Source organism: Giraffa tippelskirchi, chromosome 14 (assembly GCF_054371585.1).
Source record: "Giraffa tippelskirchi isolate mGirTip1 chromosome 14, T2T-mGirTip1v1.2.pri, whole genome shotgun sequence".
NCBI classification, from domain to species: Eukaryota; Metazoa; Chordata; class Mammalia; order Artiodactyla; family Giraffidae; genus Giraffa; species Giraffa tippelskirchi.
Window position 1 is genome coordinate 45032882 of NC_137288.1, and position 20974 is coordinate 45053855.

Below are 20974 nucleotides of genomic sequence, written 5' to 3' on the forward strand. Positions count from 1 at the left end.
AAAACATGACTGTGTGACCATGTATCTTCATAGGTAAGGATCCATATTTGAATACCTGCCACCACAATCTGCTTAAGGAAGCAATCAACTAGGAAAGTTTACATAGCAAAGGAATGTGTGTGTGTGTATTTTAAAAAACCATGTATGCACTGTCTCTCAATTTTAGTTGGCAGAAAGATAAAAGTGCAAATTCTGTAAATAATTGACTTACACAATATAGGACAATAAATATTCTAATTTTCTGTGACATCTGAAAGTAATAATTCTTTACTTAGCTATCATGTGCTAAAAATCAAAAAGATACCTATTCCAATAAAAGTAAAATCTTAAATATATTAATCACAGAGGTACATATTATTATTACTAGACCATGCCTCAAAGTGTGTCAGATTATAATTGTGTTCCAAGTACAGAAAATATACATTAGAAATTTCTCTCATCATAGGCACAATCTAATACAAAAATATATGACACTTATAAATTAGAAGGTCTACTTGACAGCCTCCAAAGCAGGAAAAGGGGAAGGAATGATGCCAACATTAAAAAAGCACACACAGAAGCAAACATGATTGTTGATTATTTTCTTCATCAGAGAGGGGTAAAGAGCAATTTACACCAAACTAGGTTTCCAGGCAGATAACAGTAACTCAAAGGTTGGGTAAGTCATGGCACGCAGGCCAGACTGTTATAAATTACTCCACTCAATAATGTACTCAAGATTTCAGTGAATCTAATGGCTTCGTGTACTCAGCGCAGTTTTGTTATTTTAGTATTTTCAGAACCACTGTCTACCCTCTCTCCGAGCTCTACCACCAGGTTCCCAGATAAACCACCAGGGCTATCCTGCATCAAACCTAGCAGAGACAGTTTATAAACAGATCTATAAATAGACTAGTAAAGACGACTCACTGAACAGTGTTGCAATCATGTGTATTCAGTGAAGTGAACTGAACACAGATTTATTTGAAATCCTGAGATCTCTCTGGAAAAACAAAAAGTTTTAAAGCAGTTAAAGCAGAAAAGTATGGAGCCTTATGTAATCTTTTACTACTGAACAATTAGTAGTTTGAACAACACCTGATCTGAAAATTCAAGTAAGTATGAATAACTGGAGCAAGAACTTGATGATTCTGAACGCTCCACAATCATAAGTGAGAAATTTGCCATATAAACTATAACCAAGAGGGCATGAAAATGGCGAGAGCGATATTTTAAAGATTCATAACATTCTTTCCTTCAAACCAGGTATCTAAAATTTTTAGACACCAACTTTTCCCTTCAGAAGGCATCTACCTGGCTCCTGGATCTTCCCGTTCATGAAAGTAGGTAGGCATCTTTTCTCTCTGGCTAGCATCTAAAACCCATGCAGCAGTCCCACTAGAAAGAAAGTCAATGTTAATAAGCACTTTGTAAGTGAAAAAACATGAAGCAAGTTCAGCCAAAGTCAGTGAGGAGCAAGCATTTTTTTTGAAGAAACTATTATTCCCTCAAAACCTGATTAAGTAGATTAAAGCTGCCAAAACTCTAGCTGCCCCTCCCATGTTTGTTTTGAAGTGAAATATTAAAACGGTTGATGTTCTATGACATCATACTTCAGCTAAAAGAATATGTAAATTAAATGACACCCCAAGAGGATATTCTATAGGGAACTGGAAATTTTAAAAATAACTACCCTTAAGATTGATCCAGGTTAGTCACACAATGATGACATCAATTCTAAAATGACTGAGGTATTTAGATTCTTCAAAAACACAGGTGTGCAGTACTGAACAAAGAGGTAAATTCAATGACAATAAAAATTAGCAACAAAGGATTAAAAAATAACTTCGAAGTCTATTTACAATATCAATAACCTGAGCTAAGGGGAAAATGATTAAATCCTGGCAACAGACAACCCAGCAAATCCTTCACCAGCAAATACTTTGAGGCAAAAAAATCTGTGTGCTTTCAAGAACAGCCTTTTCATGCAATTTGCTGAAAAAGTTCCCAAACTTGGAAATTAGACAATTAATCACAAAAGAAGGGAAACACCTACAAGGTAGGTATTATTAATCCTGTCTGTAGTCTAGGTCTACATTCGCGAAACAGCTATACTTTGGGCTGTAAAACTATCTTCTATTTGCTTTCATGTTGTTGGCTTTCAAAGGGAAGAAAGCGTTTGTCCTTTGAAACATTTTTGTAGACAATCTGGAGATAAATATTTTGATGACACAACTTCAGCTGAGGAGTATTTTTTTTTTTTTAATAAGGAAAACATGGAATTCTGGATTATTAACATATTTGTTTTTACGATAAAAGAATTATTTGGTCTGTGGTCAGGAGACCTGCATCCTATTTAAGACTCTATAATAAGAGGAATAATTAACTGGAATAAGTCAATTCACTTTTTTGTGCCTGAGTCTCATTTCCATGACAATGGAGATTAGAATATCTGTGCTGTTATTCACAGGAATAGGATAAAGTAAAACTGGAAAGCATTGCTATTTTTTCAAAACACAATATAAATGCTATGTATGATACTGTTAATAATTTTACAGGTACTTTCTGTTACCCAGTCAGATGTGTGCTTCAGGTAGGCATTCCTACAAGATCGCAGGTTGAATATTTAGTTTACTTTTATTTTAAAAATAATAAATCACAAAACTAAAATGTTTGAACAAGGTCACTTAACCCTCTCCCCAGGTGGTTAGTTATTATTACTACCATCATCATCATTTTTTTTTTTTTAAGCTATGTGTTTAAAAGAGGAGATCTTTAATACATCAGCCTAACTGAGGAAATGTGTCCTGGGCCCAGGTGGTTTTCGGAAGAAAAGCTGATCTTCGTAAGAGCGGTGTGCTCTGCTTTTAAAGTGCAGAACCTGTGTGGGGGAGGGACACAGCAGGAACTTGGGGTCTGTCACTGAGGAACCAGTTCCCTCATTGAGGCCAGAGCAGCATGAATGCGGACATGCAACCTGTTTTCAAAGTCGTAGCCAGAGAAATCCTCCTGCAAGACCAGAGAGAGAGACTATTAGCTAAGCTGTCGGTACGACTACGGTATTAATCACACTGCGCTGTGTGCTTCCCACCATAAAACTCCTTATGCTCCTAATAATGGCTTCACATTCACTTTTTTTTAATTCCCCAAACCTCAAATTCTTGTCTGTTTTTAAAATGTCAACTGAATGTTATTAAATGCTGTCTTTGGAAAATTTCCCTCATGTTATCCCTGAGACAGTAGTCTGAAGCTGGGCTCAGTGTAAGTTATCGCTAAACTTCTTAATTCAAGAACACAGTTGTGAAATCAACAGTTATTTTCCCTCTCAAACAAAAAGAGTTTCTATAAAGCATGATGAGCAATTTCATAGGAATTTTTTGTGTAATTTTACTTAAAAATCAACTGCTCACTGATTCAGTTATGACTTTCCCCTCCAGAAATATTATCAACCAGGCCAATCATTTCACAAAACCTCCTGAATTCAGGCCCCAGAGTACACACAGAGGACAAGGACCACTGGAAAAAGAGAGATTGGGGATTTTTAGGCATTTTTACCTTTGCTTGAAGAAGGAGAGTTCTGCCTCTTCCTACAGTCTATGAATATAAGAAAAACATTATCTCTTAACACCTATGTTTATACATACTCAAGCAGAAAATGTTATAATAGAAGATTATTAATTCCAACAATTCATGGTGACCTAGAGGGGAGTCAACTGCTCATTCAAGTATAATGACTCAATTTTTCTTTAATATAATGATGTTTACATTAAGGAATTACTTGATAATTTTTCATAATTTTAAGTATTATTCTATAAACAACTAAAAGAGTTAAAATAGTTTAAGACCCTACTAAACAATCTAAAATTGATCATTAATTCGAAGTCAGTAAGTTAGATCTCTTTTTGAAGGCAATACTAATTGAGAACAATCAGCTTCATTTTTCAACAGATAAATTATACTTGTTGTATTTTATGTATATGTATTTTAGGCTGCATTAAGAGTAAAAATTTCCTTAAAGAATATGGCGTTAGAAATTTCTACCAAAATTCATAAAAACTGCATTTTCTATTTTGGTAAAATTAGAATTTCAAATGAGAAGGCTTATCAATTAAAAGCCTATCTTTGGCAAGATAGGTGACATATTTAACGATTAGGCTAGAATATTTCTGTTGATTTAGCTCAACTTTAAAAAAATCCATATATTTGAAAGCTGACTTGAATTTATTGAAACTTAGAATTTTATATAGTCAATATAATGTAACTGAGCTTCTAAAAGAAGGTATTAAGCAAATCCAGCACTATTAAAATTCTGTTTTTTAAAAACTGCTCCATTGTGCATAAATATACATCTTAATAATCCATCAAATTTATAAGGTATTCTAAAAAATTTTAACTAATCCTACACACCATCCTCATTTATTCTCACTACAGTCTTTATTAAATTGGAAAGGCAGATATTTTTTATCTTGTTTTATAGATTAGGAACAAAGCATATGGTTGAGTAACTTAATTGGTATCATACACTAAAAATAAATGATAGCACTAGGATCACAATGTAATTCTGTATTCTTCTGAATAAACCACATTACATCATATTATACCACTGTAAAAAGACAATGATTTTGCCTCAAGTGAATTTTTGTTCCAAAAGCTATGTTTATCATTGTAACTCCAGGGAATAAATTACCTCCTTCAACACACTAAGATAGGATTAGTAGCTTCTTGGATTCATCCCATGTGAAATCAAGGAAAACAAAACAAAAAAAACCCAACTTGTTTTAAATGAAGGATGTTTTGTGCCTGTTCACTTCCACAGTTTTGCTGATAAGCACTATTTAAGAAAACAGGCAAGATCTTACCTCTGGTTTGTCTAATAGAAGACAGCCAAGTTCATAGCAAGCATATGGCTGGACATATAAGTTATTCTGACGACACAACTCATCTTTGACAGCTCGCTGAAAGAACTGAAAGTAATACAGATGTTACTGGAATGAACTAACAAAACTGCCTCCTCACTTCCTCCTCCACCAATTGAGACTGTCATCTTTGATAAACAGCTAGTGCCAGAAAAGGAGCCCATAGGTGAAGAAATATTCAAAGGCTCTGAAGTCACATTAAAAACGAACATGAACCATCACCAACTTCTGGCATCTTAGAGGATGACCTTCATCTAATAAAGTGGACGAAACTCACACTGTGATGGGAGACTGGCTTTGTGTAACACTTTTTCCTTTTTCTTATTCACAAGCCCATATGTAGTTTTTCATAGTTCAGTTTCTTTAGCTATGACACCACATGAACAGTTTACCTGAACAGCATCTTCTGAGTTCCCTAGACATTTGTGTATGGCACCAAGAAGCAAATACTTTAATCCAACGACAGATGAATCATCTACTCCATGGCAAGCTTAAAGAGAAGTAAAGACAGCAAGAAGGGAATACATTCACTTAAATATCATCAGAGTTAAGAATCTCATTTTTTAGCAACTTACCGAGTTCAAACTGAGAAGGTTCCCCTTCTTCATCCATTAGTGAGTCACCTTAGTCCAAGAAAGTGATAATCTTTCTTGTGCCTGCTAATTACTATTTTATATTTGCATGTGTATTTGAATTATCTCTAAATACATAGCCTACACTTGTGCATTCAAAAGAAGATAGTCCCTAAGATTCTTCACTGTTCCTTTGAGTTAGACATTGGTAGATATTACAGACTTGCATCAACAACCAGGAATGGGTTTTAAATTATGAATCTTTTTAAACAACAGAGCAGAACTTGCACATCCAAAAAAAATTTTATTTCCTTTCAAGTAATCTCCTTGAATACAGAATTACACACCTACTCTAATTACAGGGCCTCTGTGCACAACTTCTTTTGCAGTTGTATTGCTCTGCTCTGGAATATCAATACTGACAAACTTTTTGACCTTTGAGAGGAAACCTGTTTTTTTTTCTTAATAAGCAAAAGGCATTTGCAGAGAAGTCTGATGATAAAAGCATGGGACTCAGGAGCTTCCCTGGTGGCTCAGTGGTAAAGAACCCATTTGCCAATCCAGGAGACATGGGTTCAATCCCTAGTCTGGGAAGATCCCACCTGCTGTGGAGCAACTAAGCCCGTTTGTCACAACTACTGAGCCTGTGCTCTAGAGCCCAGAAGCTGCAACTACTGAGCCACTGCGCCCTAGAGCCTGTGCTCCGAAAGAACAAAAAAAGCCATTGCAATGAGAAGCCCGCGCCCTGCAATGAAGAGCAGCCCCCACTCTTGCCCCATCTAGAGAAATGCCCGCATGCAGCAACAAAGACCGAGAATAGCCTAATTCCATTGGAATTCAATGGAAAATGCTACGTTTGATCACAAACAAGTGTCACTGCAGAACAATCTGATAAATTTGAGTCCAAAATATTAATACAAAATCAATTCTGGAGAAGCAGCATATACGTAAGATGACATTTCCAAAGGTAGTTTTGAGATTAATAACCCCGATGATCAGAGAGCATCACCACACACTCCTGAATCTGTCCCTTCCAGTGCTTTCTATCCCCAATACCTAAGTGATAGAATTTCCTTAACCACTTCGCCATTTGTCCCAGAGAGTGACAGATCTGCGCTCTCTGAGTCAGAGCAGATGAGCGAGACACTGCAGGGACAGGCTGCTGTGTGTACTCTGTTTTTTACCTTGACTCATCCTCTGTAGGTTTCGGGGGGAGCAGTTGGGGAGGGCTTTCCACAAGTACAACACTTCGATGGACGCCAGCACGCAGAGCGCTCTGGTTGGGGTTTGTTTCCGAAATCTCTCTGCCTGCAAGGAGTTAGAATGGTTAGGCTACATTAAAAAAAAAAAAAAAAAAAAAAGTACTTCAGAGACATTTAAAACAATGTATGCTTCCTATTTGATATGAACAATCCCCTCTCGCAAAGCTAAAAATGAAAATTCCTCTCTGAATTTTGCTTTCTTATTTTTGTTATATCGGTAGATATGCCTTTCTCTCATTATTCAATTCAATCTACTATCAAGATCCAGGACATATTTAAAAAACTGCAGGATGAAACCCAATTCATTTCGGTTTAGGTCAAAGGAATTTATAAAAGCTGGGTGACAGATATTAATTCAATGGGTTTATATGAAGGCTGTAATACTAGAGGCCTTTTAATTATGGTTTTATTGACTTTTTAGTTTTCTAATTAGTCCCAGTCCTCTTGGGGGCATTCCCCATTACAACCCAGTTTATACTCACACTAAGCCATTAAATGTTCATTCAATAAAAACTTCCAACTAAAAACATGCAGAATTCAGGATATGACAAGTTGTCCTATAACCTACGGTAATTCAGCTAAACTGTATTCTTAAAAAAGTACAGAAATAAATGAGGGCCTCTGTCACTACAGTCCTGGGCCTTTCTGCTGGTCAATTTGATGCACACTCGTGCTTTTTATTCATCACCCAGTGTGATGGTTTCACTAGATGAGAACTCAGAGTCTGTATCTCTTGCCCAGGTTCTGCTGATCTGCACTCCTCTGAGGCTACCTCACCCTTCAGATATATGCTCTCCCTCTCCAGGGGCTCATGAGCTCCACAGGGTCAGTAATGTCTCTATTCATTCAAAGAAACCATAGCTTTAATTATTTGAAACCAACCAATACTTTGCATTCGGAGCCGGATGACCTGCGAAAACATTCTCACAGTCGTGAGCTACTTGCTCAGCAAGGATATCAGCTCTGCAAAGGATTTCCTGATTTCCTAGGATTTCCACTTGCTGTCCGAGGTGACCATGGTTAGAAATATCCATTATAAACAACACACCAGATCAACAGGTTCCAACAAACCTTTTTCACAGAAAACTGTTCAATCTGATTGTTTTTCCTTTTGAAGAGCTTCTGAACTTCTTTAAAGACAATCTGTGCCCCATCCACATCACCGGTGGCTCCCTGACAAACTGTAAGAAACCATCGTCATAATCTTTAAAGTATTTAGGGGGAAAATACCACTAAGGGATACCCAGGTTGATGACGCTTGGAAAAGGTTATTACCGAAGGAGAAAATGGGAGGAAATATTTTTAAAGACTGTTACATGTGGGACTATACCAACCTGCTGATTGTCACTCCACTGATTCAACAATTTCCCTGCTGCTAGGTTCCCTGAGCTTTACAGAAACATGTTGGGGAAACTACGGTCCTAGATATTGTCATGGAGCACAGTCCAGTTAGAGCTCACACACTTGGAAAGTGGAAGAAAAATGAAATCTAGGCAAGAACAATTAGGAGCTGGGAGGATTGTGAAAGCTTCACATTGGTAGAGGGATATCCCTGTGCCTGGAAAGTAAGTCATGAAGTAGTCCTGTACGTGTGCGCTGTGATGAAGTAGTCAAGGGTGTGTTCACCAGGCACCTACTACCTACAGCCACCATCAAGGATGTGAAGAAGAAATACACATGTTTACACCCAGAAGAAACTTGAATTTCAGCTGGAAAGAGAACACCCACAATTCTAGAGCTACAATGGATGCAGTGAAGATAGCCTTTGGAGTCCTGGCAAAGTTACTTTCGAAAAGCTCAACAAGGGAAGGGATGGTTTCTCTTTGGAGTGATCGGACAGCTCTGAGGAACAAGCAATCAAGCTGAGCCTTGGAGGGAGCTAAGATTTTGATCTTCATCTACCCCAAGCCCCAGGCAAAGACTTAAATCTGCTTCACCTGCTCTCTCCCTTCTCCAAACTTCATACCAGGCTGCAGTCCCACCTCCTCAATCTGACTTTACCAACCACTCTTTATCATCCTCTTTGCAACTCCCATGACATTGAATTCCTTTCTATTAATTTCTTGTTGATTTTGTCTTTGGCACATACTGTTTTTCAATCCCCACTTGGAACGTCCATTGATTTGCTAGTTCTTCCTTCTTTATTTGAGCGATCCTAAAACTAGATGGTCCCATTCTCACATCTGGGGGCTTGGTCAAGCCAGGCATGGAGCTGTGGCATGTCAGAGGATGAGCAGCTACTGGAAAGTCAAAGAATCACAAGCAGCAAGGCTTGGAGAAAGCTGAGAACATCAAGGTGATGGGAAAGGCAGCAAGATTTCTACTGGGAATCACTGGGATTAGCCTGAATATGAAAAGGGGGAGATAATCCCATTCTTAGTTTTGGAAGCAGCACTGGTCCGGATGTGGGGTCTGAACCCATCCAAAATGACCTCATCTGTTGTGTTACAACATTTCAAAACCAGAAGGAAGCTTGGTGATTGTTTTGTAAAACAACTCCATCACATTATAGACCCAGGAAAGTGAAAAGACTTGCCTGAGGTCACACAGTAAATCAATGAAAAGACAGTAATTTCTGCTGCCCCTAGCCTGAAGTTTCCTTATATAACTGATAATATTATTATATAGCCACATAATTTTTTAAAAAGGAATGAGCAAATGTGGGCACACGAGAGAGTCATAAACATCAACAATATCAGGATCTGAATTCACCTTTGCAGGTCTACAATACTAATACCTCAGGTCCTGAAGAATATATATACCACCTCCTTTTCATAAGTTACAGACAGTTGCCTCAAAGGATGCAGATATTAGAAAGCATGAGCATCTCTGATTTATCCTAAGTCTGAGACTTACACCGACTTAGGGTGCTTGGCCTGTCCATTAGGACTAAGCTTTATTGTTGTTGTTAGTCGCTCAGTTGCGTCCAATATCTTTTGCAACCCTATGGACTGTAGCCCATCAGGCTCCTCTGTGTCCGTGGGGTTTCCAGGCAAGAATACTGGGGTGGGTTGTCATTTCCTTTTCCAGGGGATCTTTCTGGATCGGGGATCAAACCTACGTCTGCCCCACTGGCAGGTGGATGGATTCTTTACCAATGAACCACCAGGGAAGCCCTTAAAGAGATACTCTAATCTTTTGGGGTAACTTATTTTTATGTAATTTCAAACTTGTAGAAAATCTGCAAGAATAGTACAAGGATATGGTCCAGCCATCCCACTTCTGGGTAATGTACTAAATGGCATTGAACCCAGGGTCTCAAAAAGAACCACATTCCCAGCAGCATCATTCACAACAGCCAAAGGGTGGAAACAACCCAAGTGCCCACGGACAATGAACAAATAAACAGAACATGTTTTGTTTGGGTAAAACATGGTCTGTACACATGATGGAATATTATTTAGCCTTAAAAATGAATGAAATCCTGACACATACTACATTATGGATGAACCTTGAGGACACTATGTTAAGTGAAATAAACCAGATTCAATCAACAAATACTGTTGAGTCCACTTATTCGAGGTACCTAGAATAGTCAAATTCGTATAGACAGAAGGAGCAGAGTTTATTAGGGGTTGGCATGGGCGGGGGGTGGGTAGTTCTTGTTTAAAGATCATCGAGTTTCACTCCTAAAAGAAAAGGGGGAATGAGAGAGTCAATTTCTAGGTAGGTTGATAAGAAGTCCTGGGTCCCTGAGGAGGAGAAAGGGGTCTGGGGTTTTTGAGAAAGAGATAGAGGTCTGGAGTTCTCAAGAAGGAGAAAAGGACAAGCGCTTTTTTCTACATTGCTTTGTCTTAGTCAATATAACAATGTATCTTGCTCGAGGACATGTTTCTCCTTAACAAGAACCTTCTAACTAATCTTGTTATCTTAAGAAGTATGTCCTGGGAGTGCATCTGGTAAGACCTTTCTATTGTTAGTTCTAATCTTGTTAATTTAAGATGTATGTTGTGGGAATGGGTCTGGTAAAAGTATATAAGGCTTTGATTAAGACTAGCAGGGGGGCACTCTCCATCCCCCTTCTGATGTCTATGTCTGAAAATTTCTCTGTCCCCTTTTCACTTTAATAAAACTCTGCTACACAAACACACACAAAAAATAAAGATCATAGAGTTTCATTTTTCAAAAAGAAAACTGGACTGTGGTGATGGCTATCAAAGAACTTAATGCCACTGAAGTGAAGTGAAGTCGCTCAGTCGTGTCTGACTCTTTGCGACCCCATGGACTGTAGCCTACCTGGCTCCTCCGCCCGTGGGATTTTCTAGGCAAGAGTACTGGAGTGGGCTGCCATTTCCTTCTCCAGGGGTTCTTCCCAACTCAGGGATCGAACCCAGGTCTCCCACATTGCAGACAGACGTTTACCATCTGAGCCACCAGGGAAGCCATAATGCCACTGAACCACACACTTAAAAATGGTTAAAACAGGGAATTCCCTGGCGGTCCAGTAGTTAGGATTCTGGGCTTTCACCTTCAGAGGCCTGGGGAAATAAAATTCTGCAAGCCATCCAGTGTAGCCAAAAAACAAATTTTTTAATGGTTAAAGTAGATTTTACATTATGTATGCTGCTGCTAAGTCGCATCAGTCGTGTCCGACTCTGTGCGACCCCATAGACGGCAGCCCACCGGGCTCCCCCGTCCCTGGGATTCTCCAGGCAAAAACACTGGAGTGGGTTGCTGTTTCCTTCTCCAGTGCATGAAAGGGAAAAGTGAAAGTGAAGTCGCTCAGTCGTGTCCGACTCTTAGCGACCCCATGGACTGTAGCCTACCAGGCTCCTCCGTCCATGGGATTTTCCAGGCAAGAGTATTGGAGTGGGGTGCCACTTCACTTTCACTTTTCCCTTTCATGCACTGGAGAAGGAAATGGCAACCCACTCTAGTATTCTTGCCTGGAGAATCCCAGGGACGGCGGAGCCTGGTGGGCTGCCGTCTATGGGGTCGCACAGAGTCGGACACGACTGAAGTGACTTAGCAGCAGCAGCAGCCACTGCCTTCTCCGTTACATTATGTATATTTTACCATAATTAAAAAAAAAACCTCTCAGCTATAAGATGAACAAGGTTTGAAGATCTAATGTATAATAACATGGTGACTACAGACGATAATTGTATAATTGAGATCTGCCAAGAGTAGAAAAAAAGACAAAAAAAGAAAAATGATTAAAAAAAAACAAAAACAAGGAACTAAGTCCCCAGGGCAGTGTTTCCAGTCCCTTAATGCCCACCTTCTCAGGCGCTGCCTGTAACACATACCAGTCCTTCAAGCCAACTCAGATAACAGCTCCTGCAAGCAGCCTGCACTGAGAGCTCAACAGGGAGCCTCCCCCACCTCCCCTGAGCCCTCTTTATGTGGAACTCTTCACACATCATCTTCACCAATCCCCCGTGGAGAGGTGGAGACTGGAGTCTTTCATGCTTCATCATCTCCTACAACTGGTGTGATCCTGGGAGTTCCAGTGAGAATAAATGCTCCTCTGTAGAGCCACGTTGTACATTTATTTCTTCATGCTCTATGCTCCACAAAGATTTAAAAAAAAAAATACATAGCTCATCAGTATCACCTTTCTAGATTCCATACATATGCGTTAATATATGATACTTGTTTTTCTCTTTCTGATTTACTTCACTCTGTATAACAGGCTCTAGGTTCATCCGCCTCATTAGGACTGACTAAAATGTGTTCATTTTTACAGCTAAGGAATATCCTATTGTAGATATGTACCACAACTTTATCCATTCATCAAGCAATGGAGACGCAGACATAGAGAACAGACTCTTGTGGAAACAGTGTGCGAGAGGGTGAGACGAATTGAGAGAGTAGCATGGAGACATGTAACTACCATACGTAAAACAGGCAGCCAATGGGAAAGTGCTGTATTATGCAGGGACCTCAAATCAGGTGCTGTGTGGCAACCTAGAGAGGAGGGAAGGGGTGGAAAGTTCAAGAGGGAGGGGACAGGTATACACCGTGGCTGATTCATGTTGATATATGGCAGAAACCAACACAATATAGTAAAGCAATCATCCTTCAATTAAAATAAAACAAATAAATAAATAGCTGCCCACACTGACTACCTGATCCTATTACACCACAGCAGCCTCTCCGTTTTGGTTCATCACCATGCAGGGCACACCAAGCCCACTCAATAAACAGCTACAATTTTCATCTGAGATGCCTCTGAGTTCCGTAAACCAACCCTTACAGAATCCTAGCAGCATACTGATGGAGCAGGCAATGGCACCCCACTCCAGTACTCTTGCCTGGAAAATACCATGGATGGAGGAGCCTGGTAGGCTGCAGTCCATGGGGTCGCTAAAAGTCGGACACGACTGAGAGTCTTCACTTTCACTTTTCACTTTCATGCATTGGAGAAGGAAACGGCAACCCACTTCAGTGTTCTTGCCTGGAGAATCCCAGGGACAGCGGAGCCTGGTGGGCTGCCATCTCTGGGGTCACACAGAGTCGGACACGACTGAAGCGACTTAGCAGCAGCAGCATACTGAAAATAATCCTACTCAAACGTCAACCACAAGAGCCAGATGAAAATGGATTAACACCCTGTGGGGTCTATTATAGGAAGGCCTATGGGTGTAAGGTCTTCCATCCTGATTGCTAATGGACTGCAGTTCCAGAACATTCTGGATATACACACAGGTCACTGTTAATTCTTTCCCATTTTGAAGAGACCAGTTACAGGAATGGAATGACAGGAGATGTTCTGTTAAATGCAAACCTTCAGAGAAATAAGAATATATTTAAAATAATGCTTGGATCAGTTTTAAATTTTAAGTAAAAGAATCGCTTCTGTGGGCATATAAGGAGAGCTCATTGTTGGAGGCAGGAGAAGTACACTCCCTGGGTCTCTTCAATCACCACCTAAACCATTCTGCATCACACAGGCAATTCATGGAGCTCAGGGCACAGACAGCTGTTCTGTCCACCAGGTGGCAGCATGTCTTTACCTATCTGTTCATTTAAAGGAAAAAGGCAATGCACCCTGATACTCCTGTCAGAAAGTATAGGTTGTTTCTGCCACAATGACATGCGGTGTTGAAATACCTTGTGCTCCTCAAAATCACACTAATTATAACAGGGTTAAGAGGCAAAACAAGGCTGGAACAGACTACTCAAAACCTGTGCAACTCAAAAACGAGGGCACTAACAATGCAAACGAAGATATGAACATGATTTAAAAGACATGTTCAATGCTTTAAAATTCTTTAAGTGCCTAATAAATGAAAAATAGATTTGAGGAAAAAAAGGAGAGGGGTGAGGGTAAGTTGAGACTGTTTAGGACAAAGTGTACGAAAACGAGAAGCTCATAACAAGCATGCCCAGGACCTAGCATGTGATGGACCCAGCCCTGGGGGGACTCGGGAAGAGGCAGGGCGTGTAGCATCGAACTTCCCACCAATCCACTGGGTGGATGGGAGCTGTGTTCAGCTGCTATTTACTTGTAGTCCAAAACAGTACTTTGGCCACCTGATCCGAAGATCTGACTCACTGGAAAAAGTCCCGATGCCAGGAAAGATTGAGGGCAGGAGGAGAAGGGGACAACAGAGGACAAGATGGTCAAATGGCATTACCGACTCAATGGACATGAGTGTGAGCAAGCTCCAGGAGATGGTGGAGGACAGAGGAGCCTGGCGTGCTGGAGCCCACGGTGTCTCAAAGAGTCAGACACAACTTAGCGACTGAACAGCAACAAAAAACAACACATGCTGTGGGAAACTGTTAAGAACACCACTTCTGCATCCTCTGCCTGTCACTCTCCATCCACCACCACGGGGGAGCTAATCTGAGACAGAGGAGGGCGCGCTGTGACCATGTACACCAGGATCCACTCACCCGCAGTTAGGTAGGCATAATAGCACTGGGACCACCGGGACTCATTTTTTAGCCTCTCAAAGGAATCGAACGCGTCCTTGAAATTCAGCTCTATCATGCTGCACCAACCTGTGAAAGAGACGTTTTTAGAAAAGGATCCTAAAACAACACAGGCTTCCCTAGTAGCTCAGTGGTAAAGAATTCGCCCGACAATGAAGGAGACACAGGTTCAATCCCTGGATTGGGAAGATCCCCTGGAGAAGGACATAGCAACCCACTCCAGTGTTCTTGCCTCAAAAATCCCGTGAACAGAGGAGCCTGGTGAGCTACAGTCCATGGGATTGCAAGAGAGTCGGACACGACTTAGTGACTGAACAGCAAAATAATACACTTTTCAGCCCATCTGTAGGTTACACAACTCTCATCCTGCTGACTTCCTCTCCAAGTGTTCCATGTAAACCACCTGAGAACTTCATAATTCTCTTTTTCTTCTTAAACATTTTCAATGGGATGCTCTGAGGAAGACACAGCATCTCTGATTTCACAACCGGTGAGGCAGTATAGAAGGGAGGGGCGTAAAGATTTCGAAGCCAATGGTCTAATTTGTCTCCAGTTGTGCAATAAACCTAAGCACAGCAGTGCTTCTCTCCCAAGAACAGGCAGAGAAAAAGGAATGATGCTACTAGATTATATAACACAGTGACCACCTCAGAAGTCTCACTCACTCACCAGCGTGTTCATGATCACTGGTAATTAGCAAACTGCTCAGAGGAGTAGGAGTAGAGAGCGAGCCAGTGAGACATTACGTTCTTGCCACCCTCCCTCTGAGGGGCAGAGAAAGGATCCAGCTCTCTCGGAGCAAAACATCCTTAGGCTGGCATCCTGGGGGTGGGGAGGGGTGGGGAGAAGCAACAGCAGTAAGGATATAAGGAGTTTTATCCTCTGCTGTTAGTAACAGCAGCTGCCCATCATAGAGCCAGCCCTGTGTGTGCCAGGCACCTGATGTAATTCTCTCTAATCCCAGTGCAGTCTTGGAAAGGTGGCTCATGGTACCTCACCTGACCGAGGAGAAAGCCTAAGACATGAAGAGGCTTCGTGACTTGCTCAGGGTCACACGGCTTAGAAGAGGGAAGGGCTAAGGATCAAAGGCCATCGCGCTCTCCTGTCCGAGATCTGCCTCCCTAAGAGATTCTGTTATCCACTGCACCACGAAGTAGTCGCTTCACCTTACACCCTACAGGGATGAGGGGAAGCCACACTTCCAGGAAATTCAGCGTCAAACTCCACGGGATATGATATGAAGTTGACGTATTTTATAGTAAAACCTGGGGCTGATTATTTCCATCCTAAAATAGACTTCAGGTTAAGATTTGGATTCAGTGCAAAAATAGAGGTGGGAGGTAGCACCAAACCAGAATAAGGAGGCTAAGCTCTGACTGCGCTGTCCCCACCCGCGACCCGCACCCTAGGTTAACCCTCCCAAGTCCCTAGCACTGGGTTCCATGATTTCTAACCTTTCTTTAGCTCTAACATTCTGCCCCACCACAGACCCAGAAATGGTGCACACACAAGAAAAGGCCACCATGATCAGTTTGCAATATATACAGTATCAAATCTTTACACTGGACACTTTACTATAATATTACATGTCAACTCTATCTCCATAAAACTAGAAGAAAAAAAAGAGTACCCTAAACAAGAAACACAAAAGGTCACCAAAGCTAGTTCTTCAAGTTCTATACTACTTCACCAGTTGTGAAATTAGAGATGCCTTGTCTTCCTCAAAACATCACAGTTACCGTGCCTCATATTCCATTCCACATTATGGCTACAAACCAGAGCTCCAGCAGACTTGGCTGTTGTTTAGTTGCTAAGTCATGTCTCTTGTGTGATTCCATGGACTGTAGTCCACCAGGCTCTTCTGTCCATGGGATTTCCCAGACAAGAATACTGGAGTAGGTTGTCATCCCCTTCTCCAGGGGACCTTCCTGACTCTGGGATCAAACTCAAATTTCCTGCATTGGCAGGTGAGTTCTTTACCACTGAGCCACCAGGGAAGCCCCCCAGCAGGGTTTAGACTACAGAAAAATATATTTCCCACTGGATCACACTAGATCTTCACTTCCTAAGCTGTAACAGATGTATAAAACATAATACTGTTTATTGGGCAGTTCTCAATCAGTTAGCACTCTTCTTTAAAAAAAAAAAAAAAAGATTCAGGAAGACAAATATATCTATGGCAGGCAAGCAAGCAGCAGGCACTGTAAGGTCCACGCTGCCAGGTGACAACTGCCTCCCCAGGCTTCCTCCATCTCTTCTTTTGTGTCTCTGATGACAGCCTTTGGAGTTTCAATTTCCCTTTTGGTTCTCATCACCATCTCATCTTTTCTCCCATCTCTGCTCCCCCCCTTTCCTTCCTTGTATGTGTGCTATATACAGTGCGACCTTGCAGTCTTGGCTCAAACTCTAAAAAGCATGAATCCCTTACTAAAATTTGTTCCTGTTGTTTCAAGTCCAAAGTTGTGTTTATGCTTCTCGGCATAATTAAGTCACTGTCACAGTCAAGGATTATGGAATCACTAATGTATTTTAGTGCAGTCAGCCAAAAAAAAAATCATAGCAACAACTTTGGGGGAGGGGAGAGGGCAAATCTTGGGCAAACAAATGCCTCCGGGTCTGTCTATAAATGCATCTCCAGGAGGCGAGAAGCAGGAGGAAGTGGCTAACACGTGTGCCAAGTACCTTGCCTCACGCTCATTCAGGTACTTTCATCTAAACCACACAGCTGCTCCAAGGGCAGGTGCCAGAGCTCCAAGGGTTAGTGCAGGGCGAGGTCTCCTAGTTAGTTGGTAGAAGAGCTAACTGGGCTTGGAATCCATGCATCCAATCTCTCCTAAGCCAGACTTTTCTTCTCAGGTACACATTTGTGAGAGGGAAGAGATAATAGTTCTGAATTCTAATATCCAGCCCAATAAAAGAATCAAAATTGGTTTTTACTCAATTCATTTAACTGTGCCTATTAGCCTAGAGTCAAATCCAAAGGAACAAATTATTGGAAAGAAGTAATGAGAATTCACTGAGATAAGTATCACTACTTGTGCTATGGTAACAAAGTCCTGTTATTACAAGAGGCAGCCGGCATCTCACAAAGACACAAACTGAACAGCGTTAACGGTGACAAAGCACACAGGAATGCGTTAACACTTGCAGGACAAGAAGCTGGACGTAAACTGCTGTGTTAATACACTCTTTCATGACAGGAGACTGGACAGACATTCAACACTTACCAATTTCATAGAGACAAACATGCTGGATTTCTCTCTGGTCTACTGCAAGTTCCAGAGCAGTATGGAAGGAAGTCAAGGCACTGTTGATTTGACACTAAGGAAAAAAATGAAAACAGAGTCACTGGCTTAAGATCTACCATTAACACTGCGACAGAGGATGAGATGGTTGGATGGCATCACCGACTCAAAGTTCATGAGTTTGAGCAAGCTCCGGGAGATGGTGACGGACAGGAAAGCCTGGAGTGCTGCAGTCCATGCGGTCGTAAAGAGTTGAACACGACTGAGCAACTGCACAACAACAATTCAAAAGTGTCTTTTCCCTTCTAGTTACTTTAAACAGATTAAGCAGTTATAGAAGACAGCAGTTTAAAGACTTCCGGGGAAATGGCCCCGTCTATGGACAACCCGTCCATGGTTGTGAGCTGAACAGAGCTCAGAGCACCTCTCCTTCTGCTCAGCCAGAAAGACCCACCGGGAGGGCCTGATCCACAGCCCCTCCTGCCCCTGGGGCTCTCTGTGCACCTGCGAACTAGAACTTGGTGGATTACAGTGATGAGCTGATCTGGATCCTTGGTACAGGTGACTTCAACAGGAGAAGGACTGTACGTCCTCCTCCTGTGTATACCCACCGGACCCAGAGAGACTCACAGTCAGCACTGTCAGGAGCCAGTCCCCGAGTCCAGCCTCAGCCGCTCTCACTTCTGGGATCCCCTCACTCTTGACCACACCACTCGGTGCTGTTGTCAGATTGCTTCCGGTCATCACCTCTCTTCTCCGGACACTTTAGAAACTGAGGATCCAGATTTTACTTCCTACTTCTGCATTCGTCCAGTACTGTCTAGAAGCTGAGAGACTCTCAAATGTCTGTCCTGCTCTTTCCTGGTTAAATACATTTAGTTTTTCCTTCCATGAAAGATCTCTTTCGAAGTCTGCTGATCTGAGGCCATAAGCAACTGGTAAGAGCGCCTAAAAGGCATCATCAGGATGAAAGGGAGGTAGATTAAACCCTAAATATGGCAACGACAGGCGTTAAATATCACATATCACTAAGGAATATAAATCCTAAATGTTCTGATGCATGCTCAGAAGTGTTCCTTTCTCCCTCCCGCGGGGGCCTGCAATGCAATGCTCTTCCACCCTACACTCAGCCCTCTGTCCTGTGCACCTCCCTTTGCTGCTCCTAGGGAACTCCCTTTCCAAAGCTCCAGCTGCCTCTTCTCCCCGCAAGCAGCCAGACTGAGGCATCAAGGGTCTGAGAAGACAGGCTGCTGGTTCCCTGAGCCCAGCCCCCACCACATTCCTTAGTGAGGTGATGCCTGATCACTACAGGAGGCCCCCGGACCCTACACGGGGCACAGATGAGTCATCAAGGAGATGTGCAGGACAGTCTGTGACTCAGGAGCATTAGGAGCCAAATGACTCAGGAACCAAGGCCACAGCTGGGCCAGCAACGGCTCGCGCCCTGTGGTAACGCTTCACTCTGCCGGCAGCAAGTTCAGACCGTAGCGCTCAATCCCGTGTCACCCCCACAAGTGCTCGGCAGGTAGCCACAGAACACACACATCACTGCCTCACTAACTTGTATTCTCAAAGAGCTCAACACTGAGTTGAGGGGAACCTCACAGGAATGAAACGAGCTCCCTTCTCTAACCTCAAGACGTTTACACTGATTGTGAGCACAAAGCCAAGATGTGTGTGTGTGTATGCATGTGTTTAGTTGCTCTGTTGTGTCTGACTCTTTTGCAACCCGAAGGACTGTAGCCAGCCATGGTCCTCTGTCCACAGGATTCTCCAGGCAAGAATACTGGAGTGGGTTGCCATTTCCTCCTCCAGGGGACCTTCCCAACCCAGGGACGGAACCTGCATCTCCTGCACTGCAGGCGGATTCTTTACTGCTGAGCCACTGGGGAAGCCCACAAAGTCAAGATACCAAAGGTAAATAATCAATCTCTTATGAAAAGTGTGTGTGTAGAAAGATCTGGACACTCATTACGCCCATTTATAACTTTCTGGATCAATTGTTCCTTCCTGGACCTTCCTGGTGGTCTAGCGGTAAAGAATCCATCTGTCAATGCAGGAGACACAGGTTTGATCCCTGGTCTGGGAAGATCCCACAGATCAACTGAACAGAGCAACTGAACCTATGCACCACAACTACTGCGCTTGTACTCTGCAACAACAGAAGTCACGGCAACGAGAAGCCAGTGCAACTAGAAAGTAGCCCCCCACTTGCCACAACAGAGAAAGCCCACACAGCAATGAAGACCCAGCACAGTCAAAAATAAATTAATAAAAAAAGTTCTTCCCTTGCATCACACATGCAATCAACTTAGCCCATTTACACAGAAACCACAGTGTCAGGGTTTCTGCTTTGCATGGATCTCCCCAGTTTCCCAAGTTAATGGCTCTCAACCCTCACACAGAGATGGGCCATCACTACCAAGCTGACCCCAGCCGGGGTCCAGCAGATGGCAGTGCAATGCCACACTGCCCTTCAGAGGGCAGAAAACTACTCAGTCAACATTTATCAGACAACTACTGTGCCTGGGGTGGAATGGGCTCCGGAGATACACAGATGAGTCAAAACTAAGCTGTGAACTCAAGAAAATAAGAAACCAAGAAATAGCTGAATCAACATTATTTCTCTTAACCCTTTCAAAGCGTCTGAGATAGGTGTGTATTAGGTTCCATTTTCAGAGGAAGGAACTGAAGTTCAAAGAGGTTAAGTAGCTTGGCCAAGGTTGGGGGCTAGCAATTGACTAGTATGTAAATTCTGCTCCAACTGCCTCCAGAGCATACATTCTTCAGGGAGAGGGATGAAAGTGTGATTAAATGAAGGATCTGGAGAAGAGGGCCAGTTCCTAGATTATCCAGAGGGCGCTAAATGCAATCAACAGTATCCCTACAAGAGGGAAACAGAGAGAGCTGATGCAAGTAGATGGTGGTTTAGTCGCTAAGTCATGTCCAACTCTTGCAGCCCCATGGACTGGAGACCACCAGCCTCCTCTGTCCTTGGGACTTCCCAGGCAAGAATACTGGAGTGGGTTGCTGTTTCCTTCTCCAGGGGATCTTCCTGACCCAGGGACTGAACCTGGGTCTCTTGCATTGCAGGTAGATTTTTTTACCATTTGAGC

General features: G+C 42.3%; 1 protein-coding gene across 3 annotated transcripts in view; it reads right to left on the reverse strand.

The window, feature by feature from the left end:
• Window positions 1-217: 217 nt before the first annotated feature.
• The window catches only part of TTC39C (tetratricopeptide repeat domain 39C), a 99398-nt gene continuing 78641 nt past the window's right edge, over window positions 218-20974 (reverse strand). For 2 of the 3 annotated variants that reach the window (XM_081563233.1, XM_081563232.1), the window contains exons 7-14: window positions 17841-17934; window positions 14575-14682; window positions 7801-7910; window positions 6652-6775; window positions 5288-5385; window positions 4839-4943; window positions 3535-3573; window positions 2280-2988 (exon numbers count right to left, since the gene is read on the reverse strand). In XM_081563233.1, coding sequence (XP_081419359.1) covers window positions 2899-2988; window positions 3535-3573; window positions 4839-4943; window positions 5288-5385; window positions 6652-6775; window positions 7801-7910; window positions 14575-14682; window positions 17841-17934 — 768 coding nt within the window. In that variant the 3' untranslated portion in view covers window positions 2280-2898. Of the gene's footprint in view, window positions 1378-2279; window positions 2989-3534; window positions 3574-4838; window positions 4944-5287; window positions 5386-6651; window positions 6776-7800; window positions 7911-14574; window positions 14683-17840; window positions 17935-20974 lie in introns of those variants that run through there. The other variant, XM_081563231.1, reaches the window with a different exon arrangement.